Here is a 26,844-nt window from a genome sequence, read left to right as displayed (position 1 = left end):
ACAGCCACGACTGCCTTGGGACTGGAGCCCAAAGCCCCCAAGGCTGGGGGTCCCATGGACACATGGACTGTCTTTTCCTTCCAAGTCATCTATTTGCTTATTCCCTTGCTAAGCTGAGGGACTTGGGGCTCAATTTAGCAGAAGGTGAATACATCAACCCAGAAATGAGGGGGTAACTTTTCCAAGTGGGTGTCTGGAGGTACCCCAGGAACATATGGGGCTGTTCCTAGAGGGGGCTTCACTCAGCCCCCTGCCCACCATACTGTACTCATCAGCTCCTTCACCCTGCAGTGCCCTGGTCATGCTCATGGCATCAAGCATCACACCTGAGCCTGGAGACTCAACCAAAGGGGCCACAAACTCCTGTGGGAGGGAAGGTGGGGAGGAGAACCTGGCAGGCAAGAGGGAAGGTGCTTTAATGAAGCATCCAGTATTAAACCATTGAAGGATTAAAGGGAGGAAGGACTAGGATCCTCTACAAAAACCCAGTCATTAGTGAAGCCCAAGGGTAAATGCAATTGTTTTCTGGTTTTTTCCAGTCTTTAATGGCCCAGTTTTTTGCTCTCATCAGCACCAGGCTTGTGTTAATTTTAAAATGTGCTTGGATAACTGAGAACATTAACTATTCATGATCTTATCTGCAATAGCTGTTAGCTCTGACACAGTGCTAGGGAGAGTTGAACTTGCCAGGGAAGGCAGTAGCTGGTTTTTCCTGAGCATCTTGTTGAAATGATCACAGGGGTGGGGTTCCACAACACTCCTGGATAAATCATGGACGTGGGGCAGGTTAGGATCATTGAGTCTATAGTCCTGCAATTGAGGTGGCTTGAAAATACTTAAGAGAACACAAAAATCCGGGATCTGGGGCATGTTGTGGACACTCTGAATGCTTCAGCTCCAGGGAAACCCCAATATGGTTTATAAATACAAGGGGGTCCTCCTGAGGTGGCAGGTGACTCTGCTGTCCCCTGCCCAGCCAGGTAGTGTCCTAGCCCAGGCAGAGGCTGGAAGAATCCCTGGTTATCAGGAATATGAGCTGATAAAGCATAGAATCATGGAATGTTTTAGGTTGGAAGGAACTTAAAAGCTCATCTTATTCCACCTCCTGCCCATGAGCAGGGACACCTTCCAGTAGACCAGGTTGCTCCAAGCCCTGCCCAACCTGGCCTTAGACACTTCAAGGGATGGGGCAGCCACAGCTGCTCTGGAAAATCTGGCCAAGGCCTCAGCACCCTTACAGAGAACAATTTCTTCCTAATATCTAATCTAAGCCTTCCTTCATCAGCTTAAGACCTTTCCCCCTTGTCCTGTCACTACATGCCCTTGTGCAAAGTCCCTTTCCAGACTAAACATGCAAGTTAATGTGTCTAGGGTAGAGGGAACAAGGCGCACACAGCTCTTGGGAGTCTCTTTGCCTGGATGTAATCATCTCTGTCAGCAAGGGCAGGGGACGAGGCAGCTGCAGGAGCTCAAGTTTACCTGGGAAAAGCTACATGGTGCTGAGATCTGGGAACAAGTACAAGAGTGGAGAACACAGGACAGAACAAAGGTGATTAATTATCAGAACATGAACCAGCAGAAGAACAGAAGAATGCAGAGTGAGAGAGAGAGAGAGAGTTATTCAAAGGAATAAAAAGCTCATGCTGATTTTCAGGAAGGATTGGGCTAGCAGCACCTCCTGCAGCCAGCACGTGGGAGATGCTCCCACCAACTTCTGCTGATAGTTCTTTGCTGAAAAGAAAATCTTCTTTTCAGAGGATCCAAGGATTGCAGGAGGCCAGCATTGGAAAAGCAGGGGAAAAGTGTGGGGAGCACAGGGATCTGCAAGGCTCCTGGCCCAGAGTCAACACCACCATGGAAGAACTGCCCCTCCCCCATTTTCCAAAAAGGGTGCAGGTACTTCCTGCAGGAAAACTGAAATGAGAATCACAGAATCAGAGAATGGTTGAGATTGAAATAGCCTCTGGAGGTCACCGTGTCCAAATCTCAGAGTCCCATGACCACATCCAGTTGGCAAAGTTTACTCTATTTTTCCCCCCGCTATGAAAATTAAATACCATAGGACAAAATATCATTATTCGATTTGCAAACTAACAGTTACACCGAATGCTCAATGTATACAGCATTTTATTGTTTGAACATATGTTACATGGACAAACATATATTACATATGCTATACAAAATACACATTCTGATGTGAAAAAAATATAAATAGACAACAGGAAATAGCAAGAGGGAACAGAAGCAGCTTTGCTCTTGCTGCTTCTGACCCCTCAGTTTCTGTACTGGTAGTGCTTTGGCATTGATTGAGGCAATTACTTTTTTTTTAACTGAAAAAAGAAAGGCCACTCTGTCCCCTCTGCAAGGGGGAAAGAAGATGCACATGATTTTCTCCTCCAAGTCTACCAAAGAAGTTTTTCCACAGTGCAGCAAAGTGTCACCTACTTAGAAGCATCAGCTATTTACAACCAGCTTATGGACTTTAAATGCCCATGGAAGGATGTAAACGCCTTAATTCAGGATTCAGCTTTTATAGGCCATTCTCTCACAGAAGTCAGAGCAGCTTTAGCTGCACTCTCTGACAGCCAGCATAGTCCTGGTCAGACAGCAGTGATTTTAAAGCCCTGGTCCAGCTGAAACAGATTTCTCCTACCTAAACAGAATTCCCTTGCCCATGGGAGCTGTACCCCAAGTAGTCCCATGGTCTGGACAATGCCAGCTGCACTGTGAGAGATCTGTGTGAGCTCAGCTCCTATGAAGAGAGAGAGGAATGAAAGAAATAAGAACAAGTATTTGCCAAATGGAGAGAGAGCAGCAGGAGGGATGCAGTTTTCCCACTCCTGGGAATCACAGGCGGCCAGCAGTCCCCTGCCCCAGTAGCTTGAGTGACTGCCTGAGAGAGCAGCCCAAAAGGATAAGGCTTTCCTGCTGCTGTAGTTTCATGGCATGACCTTTCTCATCTTGATTTAAACTGACAGTGCTGGGTCCCTGCAGCAGTGATCATTTTGGATTCAGAATAAGCACTGTGCCTTAAATGCTGTCTGGGAAGTAAAAGTCTGGAGGAAATAAAAACAGAAACAAATGAACTTCAGATTGATTTTTTTTTAACATTTCACCTATCAGAATACAAAAATTTACATACCTGTGTTTCTCTCTATTTTACCCAAAGGTCAAGGACAATTGGATCCCCTTCCCACTAAAGCTGCTGTCTACCAAATCAGCCACGCTGGCTTTAAGAGCATGGGAAGAACCCTTGAAAATATTTGCTCACTTGCAAAGATTTGACTATTATTCCCATCTCAAGAGCCATGGGAAAAGTACCATTATTCCCAGTGTTTCCCCACTCATTTACTCAAATACTTCACCACAGTCTCTAAATTCAGCTGTGACTCTGCATGACAAACCCTTCAGTCCAGGAGTGGATCAATGGGAATTCTCACATGCCTACAACTGAGCTGGATCAAAAAGGGGATTTTGTCTTTATAAAAATATTGCACAGATGGTTATATCTGGGTACAAATCCTACAGCTCCAAAGCAGGCAGTAGTGATCAGGAAGGAAGCATCTCCCTCTAAAGGCATGACCACAGAGCACAATGCACCTGCTGAAAACCCATCTCTGAAGACTCTTTCAACACCTTCAACAAAAAGGGACATTTTTCCCCCTAAAAAAACTTTTCAGGAAGTGTTCATAATGTCATTGTTCTTCCTCATTTTGTCAGGCACATCTCACTGGAACTATCAAGTCTGAGCAAGATTTTTCAGTAGCGAGGGGTTCCCTGCATTGTATCATTTCTCACCTGTCAAATATTTAAACATTTTGACCACACTAAGGTTTAAGTGAACTATTAATTCAACAATTTAGCCTGATATTTTACAACAGAAAAGGACCAGTGTTTTAAACTCCATATGCCTTTGGCTGTGCAGAAGAAATAAGTATTTATCAAGTCCTCTCTCAATTTACCTCATGCTTTTCATCACCACATTATTTTTAGAAGTTCATTTAACTGTCAACTAGGAAACATATGGAGACCCTCTCAACAGACACAATACAAAGGGGGTTTTTACAGATGAAAGCTTAGATAAACCTTGAAAACTTAGATAAACCTTGAAATTCTGCTAATATCATGAAATGGATCAGCTTGCAGCCAGATCAGCCAGGCACACAGTTTTAGGAAACAATGAAATTCATCAATATCACAGTTCTACCATATATCTATAAGTAAATGCACTTCTTTTCAAAACAAAGACAGTTCTATTCCCTCACAAGCAAGCTTTCAGTCCGCCCAAGTCCCCCCATATGGTTTGATATGCAGCTGTCAAGACTAACAGTATGGCATATATTTTGGCATAATAAAAAATAATTTACATTACAGCCAACACATTTATATGCTTAGTGTATACAAAATATTTATAAATGCAAGTTTATTTACAACTAGAGTCCATTATTCACAGAAGAAAACAAGCCCCAAACTTAGACTGGCAACAGACACCTGCCAACAGTCTAAGGAAGGAAAAGCTGGCCAAGAGTTTTACGCTTACAGTTCCGGGGGAATTCCACGAGGAGGCCCTGATGGTTTGTTTCCAAGCAGACGAAGCACTGTGAAATAGCTACACACGTTCTTGAGAGCTTTCCAAAGCACACACCACCACAAAGGCTGCTTCCAGCATCACACAATCCATGTTTTAATGCTATTTTTGTAGACTGCACTAATTATCCACATGTTCTCTGGTGCACATTCTCATCTTCCAATGGAGAAATTGCAGAAAAAAGGGCATGTGCCATCTCCTCCAAGAGAGTCTTGACTGTTTTGTACTTGCAGACACATACATGAACATCTTTGGCCTTGGGGTTAATCCTGAGGTAGTAAATAGTCAGTCAATTTGGATTTGCTTTGAAGGCTGTGTGAGTGTTTTATGTGGTTTCACTGTGGTCATGAATGTTCCGTGTCCTGTTAAAATCAAAATTCTCCTCCCGTAGCCTGTGGCAGGGTCTGGGTGATGCCAGGTCCTGGTCAGTGCTGGCGATACCGTCACTCTGGAGTGGCTGTGGTGCCTCGAGGGCCAATGGACGGTGCAGGAATTGCGGGTGAGAGCAAGCCAGGTCTTTGCTGCCTCCCCACAGAGGAACCTGGAAGGGCTCTGAGGGAGAAAAATTAGAAGATGAACAGGAGCAACATCATACAATCAAGGAATAGCCTGAGGTGGAAGGGACCCTCAAGGATCATCGAGTCCAGCTCCCAACCCTGCACAGACACCCCAACAAATTCCACCCTGTGCCTGAGAGCATTGTCCAAACACCCTCTGAGCCCTGGCAGCCTTGGGGCCATGAGCATTCCCTGGGGAGCCTGTTCAGTGCCTGACCACCCACTGGAGGAAGAACATTTTCCTCCAATCCAAACCACCCCTGACACAGCTCCAGCCGTTTCCCTCAGGTGCTGTCACAGCTCACAAAGAGCAGAGATCAATCACACTCAGATTTTAAATAGATTCGAGCTCTGTGACTCAGCAATTACAATCATTCTGAGCTGATTTGCTCTGTTTTTCAGAGTATATTTTACTAGATGCTCTACTTTTCCAGTAATCTCTTACAGTAACCAGGAACACACAGAGCTTCAGTGTGAATTTTTAAAAAGGTGATCTGGAAGAAAGTGAACAGAAAAAGAAGCAATTTAGGGAGTTCTTTGAACTTCAGACCAGCTCAAAGAGAAAGGCTATTTGAATTTCTTATGTGAAGATCAAACTTTTGGTTAATACATGTCCTTGAAGTATAAGCAAAGGCTCACATTCCACAAACTTAAAACTGCAAATTAAGAAATTCCATCTTTTTAACACCACCATCTTCAATCTCAGGTACTGGAGGCAAGCTGTTTGCTGATGCAACACGGGCATTTGGAGAATAAGTGGTTAATAAACATGAGTAATTCCACAAACTACTGACACTTGAAGGACTAGCTGTGTCAATAGTGAAGAGCAGCATAATGAAGGCCAAAGTTATCAGGGAATACAAAGCAACAAAAGGAAAAGTGGACACTCACCAAAAATCTGCTGGGAAGAGATTTTCTTATCACTTTTTTTGTCATGGTTGGTAAGGAAAACAGGCACATCTCTGTCTGCTAAGAGATTACCCAGAGCACTGGTTTCATTCTGAGTGTGTGCTGTGTACATTTCCTTGGGCATCTGCACCATGAGATTCGGGAGTGGATGATCCAGGGAGTCCTCCTCGGTGACGAAGGCATAGGGACAGTACTCTCTGCTCCGGGAGAAGATGTTGGCATTGTCGTAACAATCTGAGCAGATCACTAATGGTGCTGCACCACCTGATGAACACAATGGAAAAATAAAATACTCTCAAAAAGGATGAGGATGCCAGATTTTCATAGGCTTTATGTCCTGGTATCATCATTTATTAGAGCAGCACAAATTGAAGGGCCTTTTTACAGTGAAGGGAGTAACAGAGTACTTGGCTTGAAAGGCCACATGAGAAACCCCCCAGATTCCCTCCATCCAAATTCTTCACAGAGGTGTCCTTCTGAAGCTGACCAGGGGAACCATGGACATGTTCCCCTATTTCATGAGCAAAGAGTTCCATGCAGGTCCAGCCAGCTTGGGCACCACGGTAAAACAGCCTTAAACCAGGATTTAATCCTTAAACAGGATTAAACCAGGATACCTGCCCACATCCATCTTGGACCTGACTTGCTCCTGCATGCCCACACACATCAGAGCTGATGAGAAACTGGTCACTTAGATAAGCTGCTTCTCAACTCCTTCCTGATATAGACTCTAGTGCAGTGGGACTGGGCTGAAGGGATCATGGACAGGTGTGAAAACCTTACACTGAGGATCAATTTCCAAGCCAGCCTACATAATGAGTGATGAGTTCTTAGCATTTTGGCAAAGAAAGCATCTCTGTGAGCTCAATGACACGAACCTCTAGAAAATTGTCCAAACAAGGTAGGGAAATAGTGCAGAGCCCTTAAGTTACAACAATTTAGTTGTAGCAAGCCAACCAGATGTCTGGCACAGGCAGGAATTTTATACAAAGGACAGGACAGGATAGTCATCTTCCAAGAAAAATCTATTTCCATTCTTTTTGCTGGGCTTTCGAGATGCCAAAGGAAAGAAACAGGATAAAGATCTACCTTGACACTTAAGCTGTGAGGATGAGACTGTGCATTGGCATCCTGCCGAGGCACTGGCAACACACCTGAGGGCTTTGCTTACCATCTGTGCCTTTGTGCATGTAGCTGCCAGCTGGAGGCATCAGCTGCTGATGGCTCCCTGCCTCCAAGTTACTGTAGCCTTCCTGAGGCTCAGACAGTGTTCCTTGGGAGGAGAGGTAGCTGGGAATGTCAGCAGGTAGGTTCATCTCCTCTGCAAGGCAGAATTAACATTGACATTAAACAGTGTGAGGATTTCAAGGTATTATCAGACCTATTCCCCACATTAACAAGAATATCCAGAATTTTAACTTGCATGTAGGTATCTTTTTTCTACTTCAGTAATTACAAATCCAGATGGCCAGTTCAAAGCTGACAGGGCCAGAAATAAAATTTATATCTATTATTCCAGTCCCTGAAAACACTTCTAAGCTTATTCAAATATTTACTTTCCAACTTCACTGTTTTCCCTCAATGTAGGACAAACATAGTGTATAAGGAATAGAATTAGCACACTTCTGGAATTTATAAGAACCTCTAAAATGGAGGAATTTGAGCAAATCCTTGGAGGGATTTTAAGAAGGAAATCTTCAGTTCTTTAATCTTATCCATTTGTAACAAATCCAGAAATTTCAAGTTTTGGATTAAAAACAGGACCACACTTAACCTGTGTTAGTGATGCTGTAATCTTCATTCTTCCTCCTCATGTGATAGATGACGATAACCCACACCAAGGACGTTCCCACCACACAACACACGACAACAATAATCACGATCCCTACTGTTGTCCAGCCATCCTCCTCATGGACAATGGCACTCTGCGAAGAATCACAGTTGGGGGAAGCCAGGACTTTTAGGTAAATATGGCCACGCTCAGTGCCCAGTGTGTTGGACATGATGCACGTGTACTTCCCAGCATCCTCCAGTCCTGCATCCACTATGATGAGGAGCTGGTTTGCTGCAGCGAAGAAATGCCGCTCGGTGACCGTCAAGGGACCATCGTCCTTGGTCCAGTTGAGGCGAGGGGCAGGACTGCCACCAGCTATGCACTGCAGGACAGCAGTTTCACCTCGGGTCACTGTCCTGTCCTCCAGGGGCCTCATGAAGGAAGGAGTTTCTGGGACAAAAAGTAGAATTGTAAGAGAACTTCAAAGAATCATGGAATCCTATAATGGTTTAGGTTGGAAGGGACCTTAAAGATCATCCTGTCTCATCTCTCCTGCCATAGACAGGGACACCTTCCATTAGATCAGGCTGCTCCAAGCCCCATCCAAGCGTTGCAAGCACTTTCAGGAATGGGGCAGCTGCAGTTGCTTTGGGAAACTTGTGGCAGTCCATTTTAAATTTGGCCATAATGTTAAAAGTCAGCATCTTAAAAAAATGCTGCACTCTGGAAGGAACTGACTTTCCATTATTACTCAGCACAGTTCACAGGATGGGTCATAGTGGGTCATCTAGTCCTACCTCCCTGCTCAAGCAGGGTCATCCCAGAGTACACGGGACAGGATTGCATCCAGACCGTTCTGGAACATCTCCAGTGAGGGAGACTCCACACCCTCCTCTCTGGGCAGCCTGTGCCCGCACAGTAAAGCTCTTCCTCACATTCATGCAGAACTTGCTGTGCATCAGTTTCTGCCCGTGGCCTCTTGTCCCTTTGCCGAGCATCACCAAGCACAGCCAGGTCCACCCTCTGACCCCTCCCTGCAGACAAGGACACACATGATGAGGGCCCCTCTCAGCTGGCTTTTCTCAAGGTTGGACAAGCCCAGTTCCCTCAGCCTTTCACAGCATCATGAAATCATTTAGATTAGAAAAGGCCTCTTAAGATTATCAAGTCCAACCAATCATCATTTCCTTGTGAGAGTGATACTGCAGTCCTTTCATCAAAGGACAGTAACCTCTCCTGGACTTGCTCCAGGAACTCTGCATTCCTCTTGTCCTGAGGAGCCCAGAACTGGACACAGCACTCCAGATGTGCCTCACTAGGGCTGAGCAGAGGGGCAGGATCACCTCTCTGACCTGCTGGCAATGCTCTCTCATGCATCCCAAGATCTCTCTGGTATTCTTCCTGGCAAGTTTGTTGTTACCTGTGACTAAATTTGCTCTAAGGCAGCACAAATTACTTGTCTAATCTACACTGCTGGACTAAGATATACCCCTCAGCTCCCTGCAAAGATCACACTAACTCCAACTCCACCAGGCAGCTCCGCAACTCAGCTTCTAGAGCTTCACTGTGTAAACATGACACCAATGTTTGTATTGCTCTTAGTAGTTTAACTTCATTCTCCACCATTTGAACTTGCTACTGGTAGCTAAGCTACAATTTCACTGCAGATGTGCAGGGATTCATCTGCCAGCACAGGCCAGTCACACTTACCCAGCACAGTCAGGGTAGCATTGGCTGAGAGTCCCCCTGCGATGTTCTGGGCCATGCAGCTGTAGATCCCCATGTCTTCCATCTTCACATTTGCAATGAAGAACACATCGTCCTCAGGCATGACGTGCATCCTCCTCTCTCTTGCAGCAGGGAAGTCTGTGCCACCATCTTTCTGCCAGGAGATCTGTGGTGGGGGGTGGCCCTCGGCAGCACACTCCAGCCGGGCCATTGCCCCAGTGCGGATAGTGAGATCCATGGGAGTTTTCAGGAAAGAAGGGAGCTCTGGATCAAAGGGGACATCAATGCAGCATTTTCAGTATCAGGTAAAATGCAGAAAAAGCTCCACAGCAGAGAGAAAATTTGAAAACATATCCGAAACAGTCCGTAAGAGGGGAACAGATTCTTCTGAAGAACTGCACAAATTTTCAGTAGTTATTTCCAAGAGCCTTTATCCCAAAATTTAAATACAGTATCTACAGTGTTCATAGAATCATGAAATGCTTTGGGTTGAAAGGGATCCTTAAGACAATACATGCCCAAGGGCAAGGACACCTTGCACTCTCCCAGGTTGCTCCAAGCCCCATCCAGCCTGGCCTTGAACACTTACAGGGATGGGGCAGTCACAACTGCTCTAGGGAACCTGTCCCACAGCCTTGCCACCCTCAGAGGGAGAAATTTCTTCCCAATATCTAATGCAAACCTACTCTATATTTCGGTTTAAAGCCATTAAGTTCCTCTAAGATTATGTGACGGTGATGATTTCTCATGGGAAGAATCCAGGGAAAAATCTTTGCCACATTTTCCTTCCCTGGTAAAAAGGAAGGTAAGCTTCCATCTCATCATCCCTGTTCTGAGGTACTGTGAGGATCAGTGGTCTGCTGACTGATGTGAACACTGTCTTCTTACCTGCCCTTCCATCAAAATAAAAATAATCATGATGGCTAATAAGAAAAAAAATACTTCACTCTTGACTTTTCAGGGTTTTTACCACAGGGTTATTACCACTCACAGATGAGTCTTTCCCAGTTTTACAAACATGTGGGAAAGGTGCTGAGTTCAGATAAGACAGTGGAGGGAGCTTTTAATTTAAAGAATTCCACCTGCAATTAACTAGACGAACAACTAACTGTGTTCTAATAAAGCACAGGAGATAATTGCCGCTTTCAAAAAGTGAATAGAGGCTTTTCATCAGCCAAAAAACCCATCACTTATTTCCAGCTTTATAAAATGATGTGTGATACTTCTAAATCCCATTGATGTTTGCAAGACTATTTTGGGCCAGCTTTAGTGAAAAACAGACTTTCAGCTACTTAAGTTTTAGGTTCAGAGTGCTTCTCCTTTTTCACCATGATTACTTACCATTGACAGTCAGCTTGGCTTTGTTGGAATAATTGGAGCCAAAGTGATTGGTGACAATGCACTGGTATTTCCCTTCATCAGTGAAATTCACATTGAAGAGGTGCAGGATAGTGGTGTATTCCAGCACCTCCCCACTTTGCTGCTGGTACCTGGCAAAATTCTCAACCTCTGCATCATAGAGGAGCTCGCTGTCTTTGCGCCAGGCCGTGGCCATGGGTGAATCACTGCTGCTCACAGCAGTGCACATCAGGGTCACATTTGTGCCTCGCAGGGCCACTGTGGTTTCTGGGTGGACTCTGATCTGCGGTTTAGGGAAGTTATCTGAGAAGAAAAGCACCAAGATTAGCCACTTTCCTCTTAAACTTGAATTAATATTGCAAGAAAACTCACTCAAAAGACAATGCAAGCACAACCAAAACTTTGGGAACAGATGTCAAGCTTGACAAATTCAGCTGCTTTGAGCTGGAAATCAAGCTGTGAAGGAAGCAGAAGAATCAGCATTGAATACAATCAAGTGCAGTGCTGAGCAGTCCTGCCTTTTGTGCAACTGTCTGAAACTTGCTATATTTAGATCAAACTCAAAAATCCTGCTCGGTTGAAGAGCCGGGTCATTTTATGAAGGACTGAGACTTACTTTCAGATAGTTTAAATATCCTGAAGAGCCTTGAAGTTCTACAAGCACAAAGTATAACAAGCTGGCAGTTTGCTATCTCATCCCACTCGATGAAATTGCTTTCCATATCCATTATTTCAGCAGACACTCTCATAGGCACCCACCCTGGTGGTACTGGAGTGGAGAAGTGGGTGCGTGCACCTACGTGGTTATTACTGTAGCCTTTGCCACCAAAGCAATGAAAGAATTGCACAGCAAAAATAACTGTTATAAGATTGCTCACCAGGAAAAGAAAACATCAGACTAATTCCAAGCCTGCCACAGACTTCACCCAGACTAAGCAAAGAGCTTGAGACCACCATAAACATCATAGATATGGAGTACCAGAAAATGTGCCAGAGCCTGAAGTACTCTAATTTTTGCCCAGAGAACCTGTGACTGCCCCATTCCTGGAAGAGCTCACGGCCAGATTGCCCTATTCTCCTGGAATGTGTCCCTGTCTATGGGAGGGGGTGGAACTGGATGATCTTTAAGGCCCTTCCAAGCCAACCTATTTTAAGATTCTGCTGGTATGGGCAAGAACCAGGAAAAAAGTGTCAAAGAGACCTTACAAAGCTAGACATAGCCATAAGCAGGGAGCATGGAAGCATAATCCATTTTTACTAGTAAACTAAACAAAAAACAATGCCCAACAGCCCTACTCCCTTAGGTTATCTTCAGTGCTCAAACACCACAAAACAGAGTGAAGAGATGCAGAATTAAACCCCAAACTCACAGCAGACTCTGTGATGTACATGGGCCCACATGGGCACCACAGCCAGGACCAAGTACCTCCCCGGCACTACAGCTTGATTTCAGCTACAAGACTTGTGTTACCATGCTTCTGTATCAAAAGTCACTAAAAATACAAACCACAAACAAAGTCATCAGGGTCCACACTGAGAAGGCTTTGTCCTGCCAACCACTCAGGGTGAGCACAGCTGACACTGACAGCCTGCAGCAAACGGCTCTCACTAAGCCACTGGGGCAGCCATTTCAACTGGCAATCACAAAGCAAACTGCTTGTGTTCAACACTCTGCAGAAACAGGGCAAAACAAAACGGTAAGGGAAGTTTATTTTACATGCATACGTGTGATTTCACACAGCAATGCAACTTAAAGTATACACATACAGAAACATCAAATTTACATTATTATTTTATATGTATGGGTATTTATTATAAAAGCTTAGGTGTTTATGCTAGAATCAATCCCTCTATGTCAGCATTAAAACCTTTCATTTCGTTTTAATCCTGGAGAATATAAACTCAGTTTCAACTTCTAAAAAAACAATCCCCAAACCACTAAGCCTGTCTTTACAATTATCTCATCCCTTTTTAAAGCAATTGAAAAGAACATAACATTGCAGAGCTGGTCCATATTTCAAACTTAACACAACTGCCATTATGAAATGAGCAGAAGCCTCAACTCTCATTTTAATGCCAGCTGATAAATATTTAAGGCCAAAAGCGATTTGTTTCATACAGGTATCAACTGCAGCTCGTTTTCTCTGCTCCGCAGAAAACCTACCAACAGGAAATAATGATGGGTGTCTTCTTTCCCACCACCTGCTTTTACAGTTTCCTAAGTATTATTCATTCCTTGGAGCGCCAGATGCCACCTCTGAACTGACTTCAAGACACTGGAGGGCTGAGTTTTGTTTGCCATACTCCAAGTATGAGTATGACTGACTTGAGACAGTCCAGCATTTAACAAGAAGTGATTTTCCCTAAGATGAAGCCAGCCATGGCAGAAAAGAGGCACCAAACAAGCCAAGATTCCATCCTGCTCTTTGCCTGTACATATCAATGACTAATCACTTTTAAAATACATCAGAGAAGGCAACAAAAGTCTTTAACACCTGAAATTGTCTCCTCACGGTGGCAGATCCTGCAGACTAAGTCCATCTGGCCAAGGTTAACTAATGGAATAACAGTTTTAGACCAGATTACAACAGTCAAGAGACTTTATCTCACAAAAAAAAGACTGCATTACAGTAGGATTATTCTCGAGTGTGAAGGTCACTTCACATTATATTACTTCAGATGTCTGAAGACCACAAGAGACCCTACCAGCTTAAACATCTGCTGAGCACTTACAAAATCTTATCTAGCTGTGAATTTTAAAGCCTTTCCCTAGCCCCGAAATATAGGAAGAAAAAACACAGGTTTGCTATTTCCCCCTGAGAGATTCCTGATGAATTATTTGTTTTGTTCACTGCCTACATGCAGTGCTGAGCTTGCTGCAAAATCATAGGACAGGAAAAGCTTAATGGTTTAGTACTGCAAGAAAAAGTTAACTCCTACTAATTGCAACTACGGAAATGTAGGTGAAGATCTTATCAAACCTTAAATCTAAATATACTGTTACCAACTTTGAGTTGATAATTTACCAGCATTGCTGCAAATATTTCATGATGAAAGCAGACATTTCAGACAACTTCAAACAAGCCTACAATGGCTGAAGAATTCTTTCCAAGGTAGGGCTTGTAAAGAATCTCTAAATAATTGTCATGAACTTACAGCTCCTTCAGGTGAGCCTGGGCAAAGGCATTTTCTTGGATGGACATTATTGCATTGTTGCTTAAATCTCTGTAAGTTAAGCAAAGAGCACAATAATGACTCAGTGTGATTTCATATGCTGCCTTCAGTTAAATTCTTGAAAATCTCACAGAGAACACAAGACTGAAGATGACAAATTAGGAGTTCTACAAATTAAAATACTTACAGATGTTCAAGTCCTTCAAGACCAGAGAATGCTTTTTTGGTAATTGACTTAATTTGGTTTCCTTGCAAGATTCTGAAAATAAAGGCCCAGAAACCAGTCTGAATGTCAATATGAGTTCACAAACAGGACCCAAAAGAAGTTCCCTATGATGCTTAACTACATTTTTTTCCTAATTCTAGCTGAGATACAGGACTAAATACTATTCTTTTTAGCTTAAAGGCTCAACTAATTTTCCCAAGAACAGGGCTTCATTTCTATTTTCAACTTAAGAGATTTGGGCTAGAAATGTGTCAGAACATATTTAAGTCTGGAGGTTGAAACAGCAATAAATAGAACTTGGGCATGAAGCAGTAATTTCCTAGTACCAACCTGCTACCACCATGCAACTTCCGGGACTGCACCCTCATACCAAGCTAGTTGTTATAAGCAACATTTGTAGCTACACAGGATTGAGCTTCCTACAAAGCACGTGGTACTGGATGAAAAGTGCACAGTCTAAGTATCAAGAAGTTTGTTAATGTAGTGGTGTTTCAAATTTGCTCAAAAATACTTTGTGTTTTGGGGTTGTTTTTTTGATAAAGAGTAACTTTTATCCAAACCAAAGAAGCTCAAAAAATGACAATAATCACACAGAGGGAAGTATTCAATAATAAATGCATATATTCTTATGCTTAATCTCACCAAATTGGTGCTGTAAGGAAATGCAGTGCTACATGGATCTGATGCTCCTGAACAAGGAACCTAGGACTACATCAAGAGGTTGTGGCACACTGTGAGAGCGGCTGTGTCATTGATTTACAACTACTTAGTATTCTGCACTCTCCCTCCCTGCCTGGGAAGTGCTGTTGCTCCCTTAATTTGTAATACATACAGTTTATCCAGCCTGCTGAGTCCCACAAAAGCTTCATTTGCATCTTCGATGGCCCAGGAGATCTCATTGTTCCGCAAGTCCCTGCAAGAGAAGACATTTCTTAGAAGCAAGCCTTGGAACATCTTTGTGACCAGGGCTAGTGGTGAGCTGGGAAGACACGTCAGGTATGGGGCTCTGGCACAACATCACCTGGAAGGTCTCAAATCTTTTACAAATCTTTTAAGATTGTCAGGAGATGAATTTCTCATTTCAGAGGGGCAAAACTTACCACTTCATGGTAAGTGCTGCAGTCAGCACCACAAACAAATTTTGCAGCACAACCTCTTGATGTGGCATTTAAGGAAAGCCAAGGTCTGACAAGCACTTTTCATGTGATGAGCTATTCGCCAGGAGCTGGGAGAGGCTCCTGAAGCAAGTTGGTTCATGTAAGGGAATTAACCAATACACCAGCAGCATTAATCTTCACAAGTAACAGGCTTATACCAGCATTAGCATATTAACGGATAACGCCCAGGTTACCGTGTAGGCCTGCCAGGCACACCGTGGTGGATTTTCAAAATGAAGTTGATATTCTGCTCACAAATCTCGTTATCAGCTAATGGGATTTCTGACTGACCTCAGCACAGCAGCCCCTCATGGAGAAGAGAGGTCTAAACAGCGAAAGCGATAAAGCAGTACAGTTTGGAGAGGATTAAATGCTCTTCAGAGAGAAGATGAAATAAATTCACTTGCATTTTTAGCCCGAACGGCATAGACTGAGACAAGAGCATCTGTTTTGATACCACCATGCACAGAGAGGAGTGTATTGAAAGGAAATCACACTAACAAAGAAGTCTTCCCTGTGTTTTATCAGACATTCTATGCAACAGCTAGATGAAGCATCCAAACGAGTCAACTCATACACTGCATACACAGGTAACTGTATATATCACTCATATAAACACCTCTTTCTCTGTGCTAATGAGGGGAAAATGAAGTATCTACTTTCCCATTATGTGAGACTGTAAACTGCGTAGAACACCATCGTGGAAGAGACCAGGATCAACTAGGATAACACCAGTGGTAACACACAATTTTCTTACTTTCCTTACTTTGAAATATAGAAGTCTTTTTAAAACCACACACAGCAGTCATTTCCACAATTTGTATTTACACACTTCCAAGTTTAGGACAAAAAGAAAAGAATTTCATATTTCATGCATCACAAGGTCTGAACAAATATGGCCTTGAAACTTGCTCACATTAAATCTTTTCCTCTTTGAAAATTATTCAGGCTAAGGTACCCAACATGGAGCTGAGCTAATAACATCTATTTGAATAATATGCCAATTTTATTTCCAAGTTGCTAATTCTTGTGATTTAAAACACATTTCTAGAAGTATCTCAAAATCTGCTTCAGAATGTTAGACTGTGAGTGCTGGAGAATACAAATGCCAAACTGCTCACAATATTATGAAATAAATAATGTGATAATACGTAAAACCTCAAAACTTCAGTGCTATTCTTAGATACATCTGTAATCCTAACTTGCAGTTAATGAACAGTTTTACAGTTTATTCTTCTACACCGCAGAGTGGCAGGAGCTGAACATACAGAAATATGTACACCAGCCATAGCACCAAACAACCAGCACACAACCAACAATGGAACTAAAACCACATCGTATCTCTTGTTTTTTAAAGTTTTTTTACACTCCACTACTCAGACCACTCAACAAAACCAGTGAGAAGCCCAAAAGAAAAGCCCCTCATTGTGTGAGAGAGGAGTTGGCTCCTCATGCCTGGCTGGGCACTAATGCTTGAAGCCTTGTTAATCACCACTGCTCTCCATCCTGCACATTCCAGTCCCAAAGCAAAGGGCCAGGCCCTCGCCGTTGACACCCCTGAGAGCCCAGGAACACCTACTAATTAATCTGCTCTTGTTTTTTCATGCTACTCTAAATCTAAGAAATTAGGTTTAATTATTTTATTAAAAGGTTGCATTAAGGTTAACAGACTATGACTGCTTACATAAATCTCTCTGGTGAGTTTGCTTATTTAAGCATTTATTTAATGAAGTGATAGAGGGGTTATAAATTTTCACTCCTTTCTCAAGTACTGTTGTTTAAGATAATTACAACTGTTCAGATCTACTTGGCACAGGACTGGATTTTTTCAGAAATATCCAAGATCTGCCACAAAAGGTCCTGGCAAGTGCAAAGCTGTGCCTTCAATAGCAAGAAGCAACTCTACATCCCCTGTTACATTTATGAGTCAGCACATGAGCAGGATGGGCTAAACCACAACACAAAAGGGTTCAGTCCTTGGTTTCTGAGGTTCCAAACCTAAGGAAATCCTCTAGAATAAAGAGCTCCGGGCTATTTGCTCCACAACTGGATACGCAAAGTACCCACACCTCTCAGAACTGGCAGGGCACACATCTGAGCACTCAGTGTCACTAAGTCTCTGTTTCTTACCACCTCTAAAACTGAGTGGTTAGCTTCTTTTAGCTGGGCTGGAATTCTGTCATCTTAAGCAAGCCAAAAGATTATCAGTCCTACCACTCCTGTAGGCAGGACAGCACCAACAATGATCTCAGGCTTCCATGGTGCAATATCCATTGTCTCTACTTCCAAAAGCTCCACTTAAACTAAAATTGCATTAAACTGAAATTTGTGTTTGAAGTTTTCTGTACTTACAAGGTTTGGAGATTTCTCAGACCTCTAAAGACACCATCAGCAATGTGATTAATGCGGTTGTCACCCAGATTTAGCTTCTCCAATAAGCCAAGTCCCACAAAGGCAGACTCCTTGAGGCGAGTGAGCTGATTGTATGACAAGTCTCTGGAAACATTCAACACACACTTTAAAGGCAAGCAGGGGGATTAATTATTAAGATACTATCTGACTTGATGAACTATTGTGTTCTAATTTCTCTAACAGAATACTTACAATTAAAATACATCATTACCATGAGTCTAACAAGGAAATGGAGTACTTCCTTTGGTAATTCATTCTTGCCAATCAATCATTGCAACATTCCAAAAATACCCAATGAATAGCAGTCCAGGACTTACAGCTCAGCAAGTCTTTGGCAGAATTCCCATGCATCTGGGCTGATCCTGGTGATGGCATTCTGGCTAACATAGAGTTGTTGCAATGTCCGCAGCCCATACAGCCAGCCCTTGTTTACTTCTGTTAAGTTATTGTGTTCCAGTTCTCTAATGAATTAGACAGAAAATACATTTGTCAAATAGATAATCAATGAAACATCTACTTACAAAATTTCACCTTGTGGATCTCAAAATTATTTACTAACTTTAAGCCTTAGACAACACGAAATGTATGATTCTTTCAAATCTATTGAAATTCAAAAAATGAAGTAAGGTATATGAAGAACTGAGTAACTCAAACAACTGAGTAACCAGCTTCAGAGATCCAGTGACAGAAACAAAACTATAATCTCTATTCTCAAAAATAACTTTTTAACAAAGAAGTCTTTTGCTAACATCATAATCATCGCATCATAATCCTTGTGCTCACACTGTCAATGTCAAAGAGGAAAGAACAATTCCATGTTATGGGGACTGCAAATGAAAAGCAGTAAAAAGCAACTACAGAGGCAAACATCACCATGTGGGAAGTAGCTGGAAAGAGGACCAAGATAAGGAATCAGAAGACTGGTTTGTGTTGGAAGAGACCTCAAAGATCATCCAATTCCAACTCCCTGCCATGGGCAGGGACACCTTCCACTATACCAGGTTGCTCTATTCAACCCATTCAGCCTTATTCCACCTGGCCTTGAACACTTCTGGGAATAGGGAATTGTATCTCTCTACTTCTAAAGTAACCAGACATGACATAAAAATAATGAGAAAATACGCTTTTCCTATGATTTCATCAATATCTCAGCACAGCTTTGATGCATACATGACACAACTTTCCAGAGCCATTTTCTTTTTGCTAAAAAAATTCCACAACCAGGCATACTCACAATTCCTCTATATTACCCAGGCCAAAGAATGCTCCATCCATTAGTCTGCTTATCCCATTGCGCTGCATTTTCAAGGATTTTAAGGATTCCAATCCTTGGAATGTAAGACTTTCCACTATTTTAATCCGGTTCCTTTTCAGTTCCCTTTTATAGAGATGACATTCAAATATTCAGACACCTTGCAAAAAGCACCACTGTGTGAAAGTCAAGAACATGCTGAGATTAACAGCTCAGCTGTAAATGTTGTTTTGATGTTTTCAAGACTGTTACTTACAGAAACTGCACATGAGGCAATCTGAAGATCTTTGGTGGAATCATACTAATCCTATTTCTGTTCAGTTTTATCACCATTAGTGAGCTAGATAAGTTATCAAGGCAACCTGCTTCTAGAGTAGTTATTCTGTTGTTACTCAGATTCCTAAGGAAGGAAACAAGAAGGAAAGAGGCCTTTCAGAACATAGAGAATTTGATGAACACAATAGCACAAGCACTTCAGAGCAACCACTGATTAACAGAGCCCAAGACTCTTCTGAAGTCACATGAGAAATCTGAATTCTGGGATACCAAGCTAAATCCTTTTTCCCAAAGGTATCAGTCTGAGGAGTTGATTTTTACTGCATGTCCACGTTTCAGTTAGAAATGGTTAACACAATGTCCACAGCGATCAACTCAAACAGGGCAGAAATTATACCCTGTCTCTGATAGCTTATGTACCTGCATTCTGACAACAGCAATTGTTGTTTTCCATGTTATTTGGGAAAATACAATACAGATTAGTTAGAAAACTATTTTATTTCAAGGACATCTGTAGCTCCATTAAGCACTCCTATCAGTTCAAAGCACTGTAACAATGCTGACTTTAAGACACTGATTTAAGAGTAAATGAGGTCTCCAACATTATCATAGTACAGCCAGGAATCCCAGAGACAGAAGATCACTCATACTTACAGGTACTTCAGTTGCATTCGTGGAAAGGAAGAGGCTTTAATTTCTGAGATAAGATTAGAACTAAGATCTAGATTTTCCAATGAAAGGTAGACCTGGAGTTGCTCAGCATTTATTTCTGGAATGGCATTGTGCACCCTGAAAAAGATCATCAATAAATACGATTATCACAACATCTCACCTTCCAGTTGCACAGCTGAGACAGCAATAGGATTCTGTATACAACAGCAGTAGTGAGCTTTATGAATGGGACATGCATCACATGCTTCCAAAAACATTAATTCCTAAAGCAGTACTCCAAACCCATGAGCCATTTGCCACCATGACATATGAACAGATTCAAATTCTGAGGCCTATAGCTGAGCTGGTCCTTGTGGGAAGTGTCATTCCTGGACTGAATCCCACCCCTTCAAAGCTGCCTGCCTTGGTTGACTGCATTTTGTTGGTAATTAGGGTGACTTGACTGACTTGTATTTCTTTAAAGAGTGATTACATATTCCCTGATGCTCTTTATATGAGCAGTATTTCAAGCAAAAAGACAATGTTTTCCTACTATTTGATAGCAGAACTCTAACATGGTTCTCCCACTTGTTAAACAAGAAAAAAGCAGATGAGCTGTTACTTACAATGAGAGAAGAGTTATATTGGAAGTTGTTTCTCCAAAATACGGAATTTCACTTAGCTCATTGTAATTCATTTTGCTTAAATAGAGAGCAAAAAAAATTACTGACACTTCAAAGAGGAGAAAAATCCTTCTGGTACACAGTAGAAATAATTCATACCAATGCATTTAATAATTTTACTGTATTATTAATACTTAGTAGTTGACAAAAAAGATTCCCCAAGAGCTTAAATACGAACAATTTGAACAGTGAAACATGCTAGCTTTTCCCATTTTCATGGATACTATTACTTTTCCGTCATTTAAACTCAGCTATAGCTAAAAAAACTACTCCTCATTTATCTTTTAAAATATTGGTCTTCTGATGTTTCATGGGAAAGACTTCTGCTCACAACAGAACAGTTTTCTACATAAAATGTGCTGCTATGGAGCATCCATTTTTAATTAACTCACACTGAATACTTCTGCAAGTCAGACCAGGTATCTTGACATGCAGTAAAACGTTATTAGAATTAGGTAGGATATCTTTAGACTCTATCCTCATAAAAAACAACTTACACTTCTTGGAGAGTATGGACAGACAAATCAATACTCCAATTGGATGATAATAGATGATTATGACTTAAATCCCTAGAGAACAGAGAAAAAAGTTATTTAGCTCTTAGAATGATAATAAAAAACCTTCAACAAAACCCAAAACATGTATACTTTATGTAATCTCAAGTTTGAAACTGTATTTATGTATTTTATACAATTGCTCCTTCACTTAAGAAAAGTACTTGTTCTAATGATCACGTACAATAAAAGTCTAAACAGTTCTATTTCTGTTTGAATCAAAAAACATTAATACTAAAATGTGAATGAGTTCAAAATATTTCCACTGACAACCAGGTTTGGACAAGCCACAGCACCCACACGCTCCTCTGTTCCTGCAATAGCTTTGAGCCTGTGCTTGACTCCAAATACACTGAGGGCCAAACTTGATCCTACAAAAATCACTAAGTCCAACTCCTGGCCCAGAGCAGGTCAACCCCAAAATTTTACCACGTACCTGACAGCTTTGTCCAAACACTCCTTGAGCTCTATTTTTGATCTGTAAGACCAAAAACCCTACTAAGAGACAGCACGGACTGACAATTGACTACACTATAGTTATAGTTGTTAACTTTCACTCAGGTTCAGCACAAAGATTCCGTTCTAACAATGAATTATTAAAATCATGGGTGTCACGGCAAGTCAGGCAGTTGTTAATGTATTCTTTCAATTACACCAATATGCAAATTATACAGATAGAGCAGCGTGGGTTTGGAAACAAAACAAAAAGAATCAAGAGAACCTGGAGAAGAGAAAAACTGCAGCCAATTGCAGAACTATTCTGCAGCTCTACTTCCTCAGTACATGTGGTAATTAAGGCAGCCCTGAACACTAGATAAAACACAAAAACAACCAGGTATGAGACGCTCTTCAGCAGGCTTCCCACTTCAGGGGCCCGAATGCTCGAGACTCCAGCTGCCCAGATTCCCCTGAACCCAGCTCAGCCCCAGCCTCTGGGCATCCACAGGAGCCTGGCACAGACAGGTAGAGGGAGACACGATCCCAAATCCCAGCAGCAGACTTTCCTGCATTTTTCAAACATGCAGGCACCCAGCCAGGGCTGAGCAGTCTAATCTTGAAGCAATGCGTTTAAGCAGAGCTGGAAGTACTGAGCCACGCTGCTGCCAGAGAACCGGTGTGCAACAGACGGGGGAAGGACACAACGGACGTGGAAGAGAACACATCCCTCAAGGTGTGCAGATACTCTACTGATGAGCAAAACCAGGCCGTGGGTCCTGAGCCAGACCAACCTGTGTGTCAGGCACAGCTAGTGGGCACTGACATAGATCTTGGAAGCAAGATTAATACGGAAAGAAAACTGAAACTCGATTTTTCTAAGGCTTTCAGGAAGAATATAATAGAGTACTTTATCCAGGTAGGGAACCTACAACAACCTTCTAGTCCACCTGCCTGACCACATCAGGATTGACTGAAAGTTAAAATTATTTAGGACACCATCCAAATTTCTCTTAAACACTGACAGCCATGGGACCTGGGTGATGAGGACGTGTTAACATCCAGCTATCCCCCCCCAAAAGCCTACTGTCTAATTACTGAGTTAAAAATTAAGATTTTAATTCAGAAAGCAGAGGAAAGTATTTTCCTATTATTACTCAGATTTGGACTACAATAAAGTTTTTATTACAGTAAGTCCTCTTTCAAGAAGTTGGGTGTAGTTGATATTTAAAGTGATTCTGACATTATTTATATCTACACTCTGTTACTGATGCTTTTCTTTTTCAAATAGACACAAATCACAAAATACAAAATTAAATACATTGGCTGATTTTCTGTGTTTAGAGCTCATTCAATCACACAGTTAAGATTCCTGCTATCCTGGACAACCAGATGCAATCCCCTTGCTCTAAAAAAGCCAAAACCAAAGAACCCATCCTTTAAGCAGCCTTTGCACTGTAACTGGGAGGCCCAAGCGGTGCAGAATACAGAGCAAATATGCAAAATTTGTATTTTAGAGATTCATCTAGTATTGTATATAACATCACCTAAACATTCATTTCGAGCTTAAGCGGTACTCATTTCTTAAGTAAATAAAACAGAACACATATACCAAACTGATTATGGATGATGAAGAATGATCTTATTTCAGCAAAGCTGAGCATACTGTGGCACTGTAGAGGTGCTGATGCAGAATGCAGGCAGTCAGTTGAGCTCACCCAAAAAATCTACTGTGAATGGAACTTGCTGAAATAATTAACGGATACCCAAACTACTTTTATTCATCATCTCTCTGGTTACCAGGATATATAAACACACTTACTACTATGGGACTGGAGGCAGCGACCGCCAGCATTGTGCTTCCTGCTGCCCCTACACACAGGGCTAGCCTAACTTGCTCTAAAGAAATGTTAAGAGGCAGACACGTAAAAAAAATATTTCCTAACTCCCTAATTTCACAATGCTTTTCATCACCCACCAGGTTAGCCACAAACATATATAACTTCAGAAGAAAAATGAAGTTAGTTGCCTGAGTACTTCCATCAGGAAAACCAAGTTCTGCTCTCCTGGCTTTATTAAAAACAAAAAGTGAAAATAAAACCAACCTGCGCACACATATTGGAAGCACCATCTGCAATTTGAGAATTAGGAAAAAACCCTTTTTCAGTCCTCAGTGCCAGTCAAATGGTATCACAGAACTAATAGAGAAAAGCACATCAGGGACTTGATCATGTGAGAAAAATTCGGCTTTGATTAATTTGAAACAGCAGGCATATATTATAGCTCATTTAGATTCAGAACTGCTAGAGTAGTCCTAGTGAAGAAAAAAACATCACCCACGCTTCATATGCCAAAATCCTGAAAGCCACAACAGAGGACAGACACAGAATGGATTGAGAGCAGCTCTGGAGATGTTGGTGTATGAGAAGCTCAACAGAAACTTGCATCTGCAGCCCAGAACACAACCCCCCGTGCCCTGGGCTGACCCCCCCACCATCTGAAGGAGGGGAGGGGGGATTCTGCCCCTCTGCCCCAGTCATATTAGACCCCCACCTGCAGAGCTGCGTCCCACCCTGGGGGGAACCCAACATCAGGAGGACGTGAAGCTGTCAGAGCAAGTCCAGAGGAGGTCACAGAGACGCTCTGGGGGTTGGAGCCCCTCAGCTCTGGATCCAGGCTGGGACAGCTGAAGGTGTTTAGCCTGGAGAAAAAAAGGCTCCAGGGAGACTTCATAGCCCCTTGCAGGGCCTAAAGGGGCTCCAAGAGAGCTGGAGAAGGACTGGGGACAAGAGCGTGGAGTTACAGGACAAGGGGGAATGGCTTCCCACTGCCAGAGGGCAGGGTTAGATGGGATTTCGGGAAGGCATTCTTGGCTGTGAGGGTGCTGAGGCCCTGGCACAGATGGCCCAGAGCAGCTGTGGCTGCTCCATTCCTCGAAGTGTTCAATGCCAGGTTAGATAAGAGTTTGAAACAACCTGTTCTAGTGGAAGGTGCCCCTGCTCATGGCAGGGGGTGGAACAAGATGAGCTTTTAGGTCCCTCAACCAGTCTATGATGCCCTTATTATTGTTTGCAGTATGTCAGATTGCACAACATAGCACAGTGTCAGCTGGGCTTCTTCCCACTGCAGGTTGTGCCAAACAGCTTTAAACACACCCTCTATCAGCTTGAACAAAGATACAAGTATTTGTCGAAGCTTGAAAACTTGCTCTTCAAACAGCACAGATAGCATTTTGCTTCTTAGCCTCCTGATGAACTGCCAAATCCATTCCTGAGATACTGACAACTTCCCTGACAAGTTCCAATATCTTTGTACCTCTGTAAACACCAAAGGTTTCACACACAAGTTGTTGTAGCTCTATGCTGAAATACATGTTTTCTCTTAAATATTTCCAGTTGCTGATTGTGCAGAAAATGGAGAGAACTACAGAACATCATAAGGGGCAAGAAGGTGATAAGCTTCCTTGGACATGTCCAGTTTTTAACACAGATCAGACTCTTGAGTCCTGCTAAGGGAATTCCTGGAGCTAATTCCAGTGATCTATATGTTTATAGTACCTTCCCAACAGGCTTAATTTTCTCTTGTCTGGAATATTGTCATTTTTATCAACTAGAAAGACTGAGAACTCCAAGAGGGACTAAGAGCTCTGTGCATAGAAGCAAGTTTCAATCTCCCTCATATCCCAGCACCTCTTCCTCCCAAATATGCTGTAGCCAAAGGTGACAAAAGCAATGGTGACTGTGACAGCAGAAGTCAAAGGCTTGACCTGTGTGAACACTATTTAGCACACTGTCTTATTGAACACTTGGGAGCAGAGATTAAGGGTGGCACTGAATTGCTTTGTGTGATTTCTTTAGAAAAACAATGACAGCAAATGTCATGGGGAGTCCACAACGAGGGAAAAGGAGAGTATCACTAAGGTGCACAGCAGCAGTGGGATGCAGAAGAAACCAGAAGCAACACGAAGTACCACAACACAGCTGAGGCTGGTGCTTGTGAAGGAAGTGAAGGAACTTCCAAGCACAATCCTAAAAGACAATGTCCTAAAGCCTAACTTGAAACAATACTAAATCCTGGACTGAATGGCATTAATAAGTGACTTACTAACTACAACCTGCCGGTGCTTGCACCCTCCTCTCACTTGTTGCCATCACAGAGTAGGGCAAAGCAAGAGTGAAACTGCGCCCTGGGACCCCGGCACATGGAGCCTTCAGGGCCAGACCCTTTCTCTCCACGGCGCTGCCCCCGAGAGAGCCAGGCAACAGTGCCAGGCCGCTCTGCCCGCAGCGCTCCGGACTCCGTGCGAATATCCCGCGCACAAAATCACAGAATCAATTAGGTTGGAAAAGATCGCCAAGATCATTGAGTCCAACCTAGGACCAAACACCACCTTGTCAATCACACCATGGCACTGAGTGCCACGTCCAGTGATTCCTTGAACACCTCCAGGGACTGGGACTCCACCACCTCCCTAGGCAGCCCCTTCCAATGTCTAATCACCCCTTCTGTGAAGAAATTCCTCCAGATGTAGAACCTGAACCTCCCCCGGCACAGGTTAAGACTAGGTCCTCTCGTTTGATCGCTTGTTACCTGGGAACAGAGCCCGACCGCCACCTGGCTGCACCCTCCTGTCACGGAGTTACAGAGAGAGGTGAGAACATCGAGCCCCGAGCCCCGCCGGCCGTTCAGCCTGGGCCTCGCACCGCCCCCGCCGCCGGGCCCCGGGCCCGCAGCCCCCGCCCCCGCCAGGCCGAGGCCGAGCCCTGCGCACAGCCCACCGCCCGTCCAGCCCCGCAGCCCCGCCGCGCTCACTCACAGCCCCGTGGTGCCGGCGGGCAGCGGCGGAATCCTCCGCAGGCCCGGCCCGCTGGGCAGGCGCTGCCGGCTGCAGTCCAGCAGGCCTCGGCGGCACGAGCAGGGCGCGGCGCAGGGCTCGGCGTCGCCCGCCCGCGCACACAGCGCTGCCGCCGCCAGCAGCAACACCAGCGGCCGAGCCCACGGCAGCGCCCCGCGGGCGGCCCGCACGGCCGGCCCCGCTCCCCGCATCCCCGGCCCGGCCGCGCCGCCCCGCCCGGAGCCACCGCAGCGCGCAGGCGGCGAGGGGCGGGG

General features: G+C 43.4%; 1 protein-coding gene across 1 annotated transcript; it reads right to left on the bottom strand.

The window, feature by feature from the left end:
* Positions 1-2,110: 2,110 nt before the first annotated feature.
* LRIG2 (leucine rich repeats and immunoglobulin like domains 2) lies at positions 2,111-26,783 on the bottom strand. The gene is made up of 18 exons (XM_014893263.2): positions 26,552-26,783; positions 21,244-21,315; positions 20,690-20,764; positions 20,067-20,201; positions 19,393-19,536; positions 19,119-19,262; positions 18,202-18,345; positions 17,825-17,968; positions 15,148-15,228; positions 14,277-14,348; positions 14,072-14,140; positions 12,423-12,586; positions 10,898-11,218; positions 9,539-9,820; positions 7,829-8,278; positions 7,226-7,375; positions 6,037-6,318; positions 2,111-5,140 (listed from the first exon to the last, which is right to left on the bottom strand). The coding sequence occupies exons 1-18, from the start codon at positions 26,779-26,781 to the stop codon at positions 4,914-4,916; spliced, it is 3,186 nt and encodes a 1,061-aa protein (XP_014748749.2). The 5' UTR covers positions 26,782-26,783; the 3' UTR covers positions 2,111-4,913.
* Between the last annotated feature and the right edge of the window lie 61 nt (positions 26,784-26,844).

Source organism: Sturnus vulgaris, chromosome 29 (genome assembly GCF_052056855.1).
Source record: "Sturnus vulgaris isolate bStuVul1 chromosome 29, bStuVul1.hap1, whole genome shotgun sequence".
NCBI classification, from domain to species: domain Eukaryota; kingdom Metazoa; phylum Chordata; class Aves; order Passeriformes; family Sturnidae; genus Sturnus; species Sturnus vulgaris.
This window is presented reverse-complemented; position numbering and strand designations above follow the sequence as displayed.

What these genes read in the sequence shown, in the direction of transcription:
- LRIG2 (XM_014893263.2), bottom strand. Translation starts at nt 26,781, where the DNA reads ATGCGGGGAGCGGGGCCGGCCGTGCGGGCCGCCCGCGGGGCGCTGCCG. An exon ending in CTGGGTAATATAGAGGAATT is followed by an intron (nt 18,346 to 19,118) that starts GTGAGTATGCCT and finishes CTAATTCATTAG; the next exon opens with AGAACTGGAACACAATAACT. An exon ending in CTGAGAAATCTCCAAACCTT is followed by an intron (nt 15,229 to 17,824) that starts GTAAGTACAGAA and finishes CTTCTCTTGCAG; the next exon opens with GGACTTGCGGAACAATGAGA.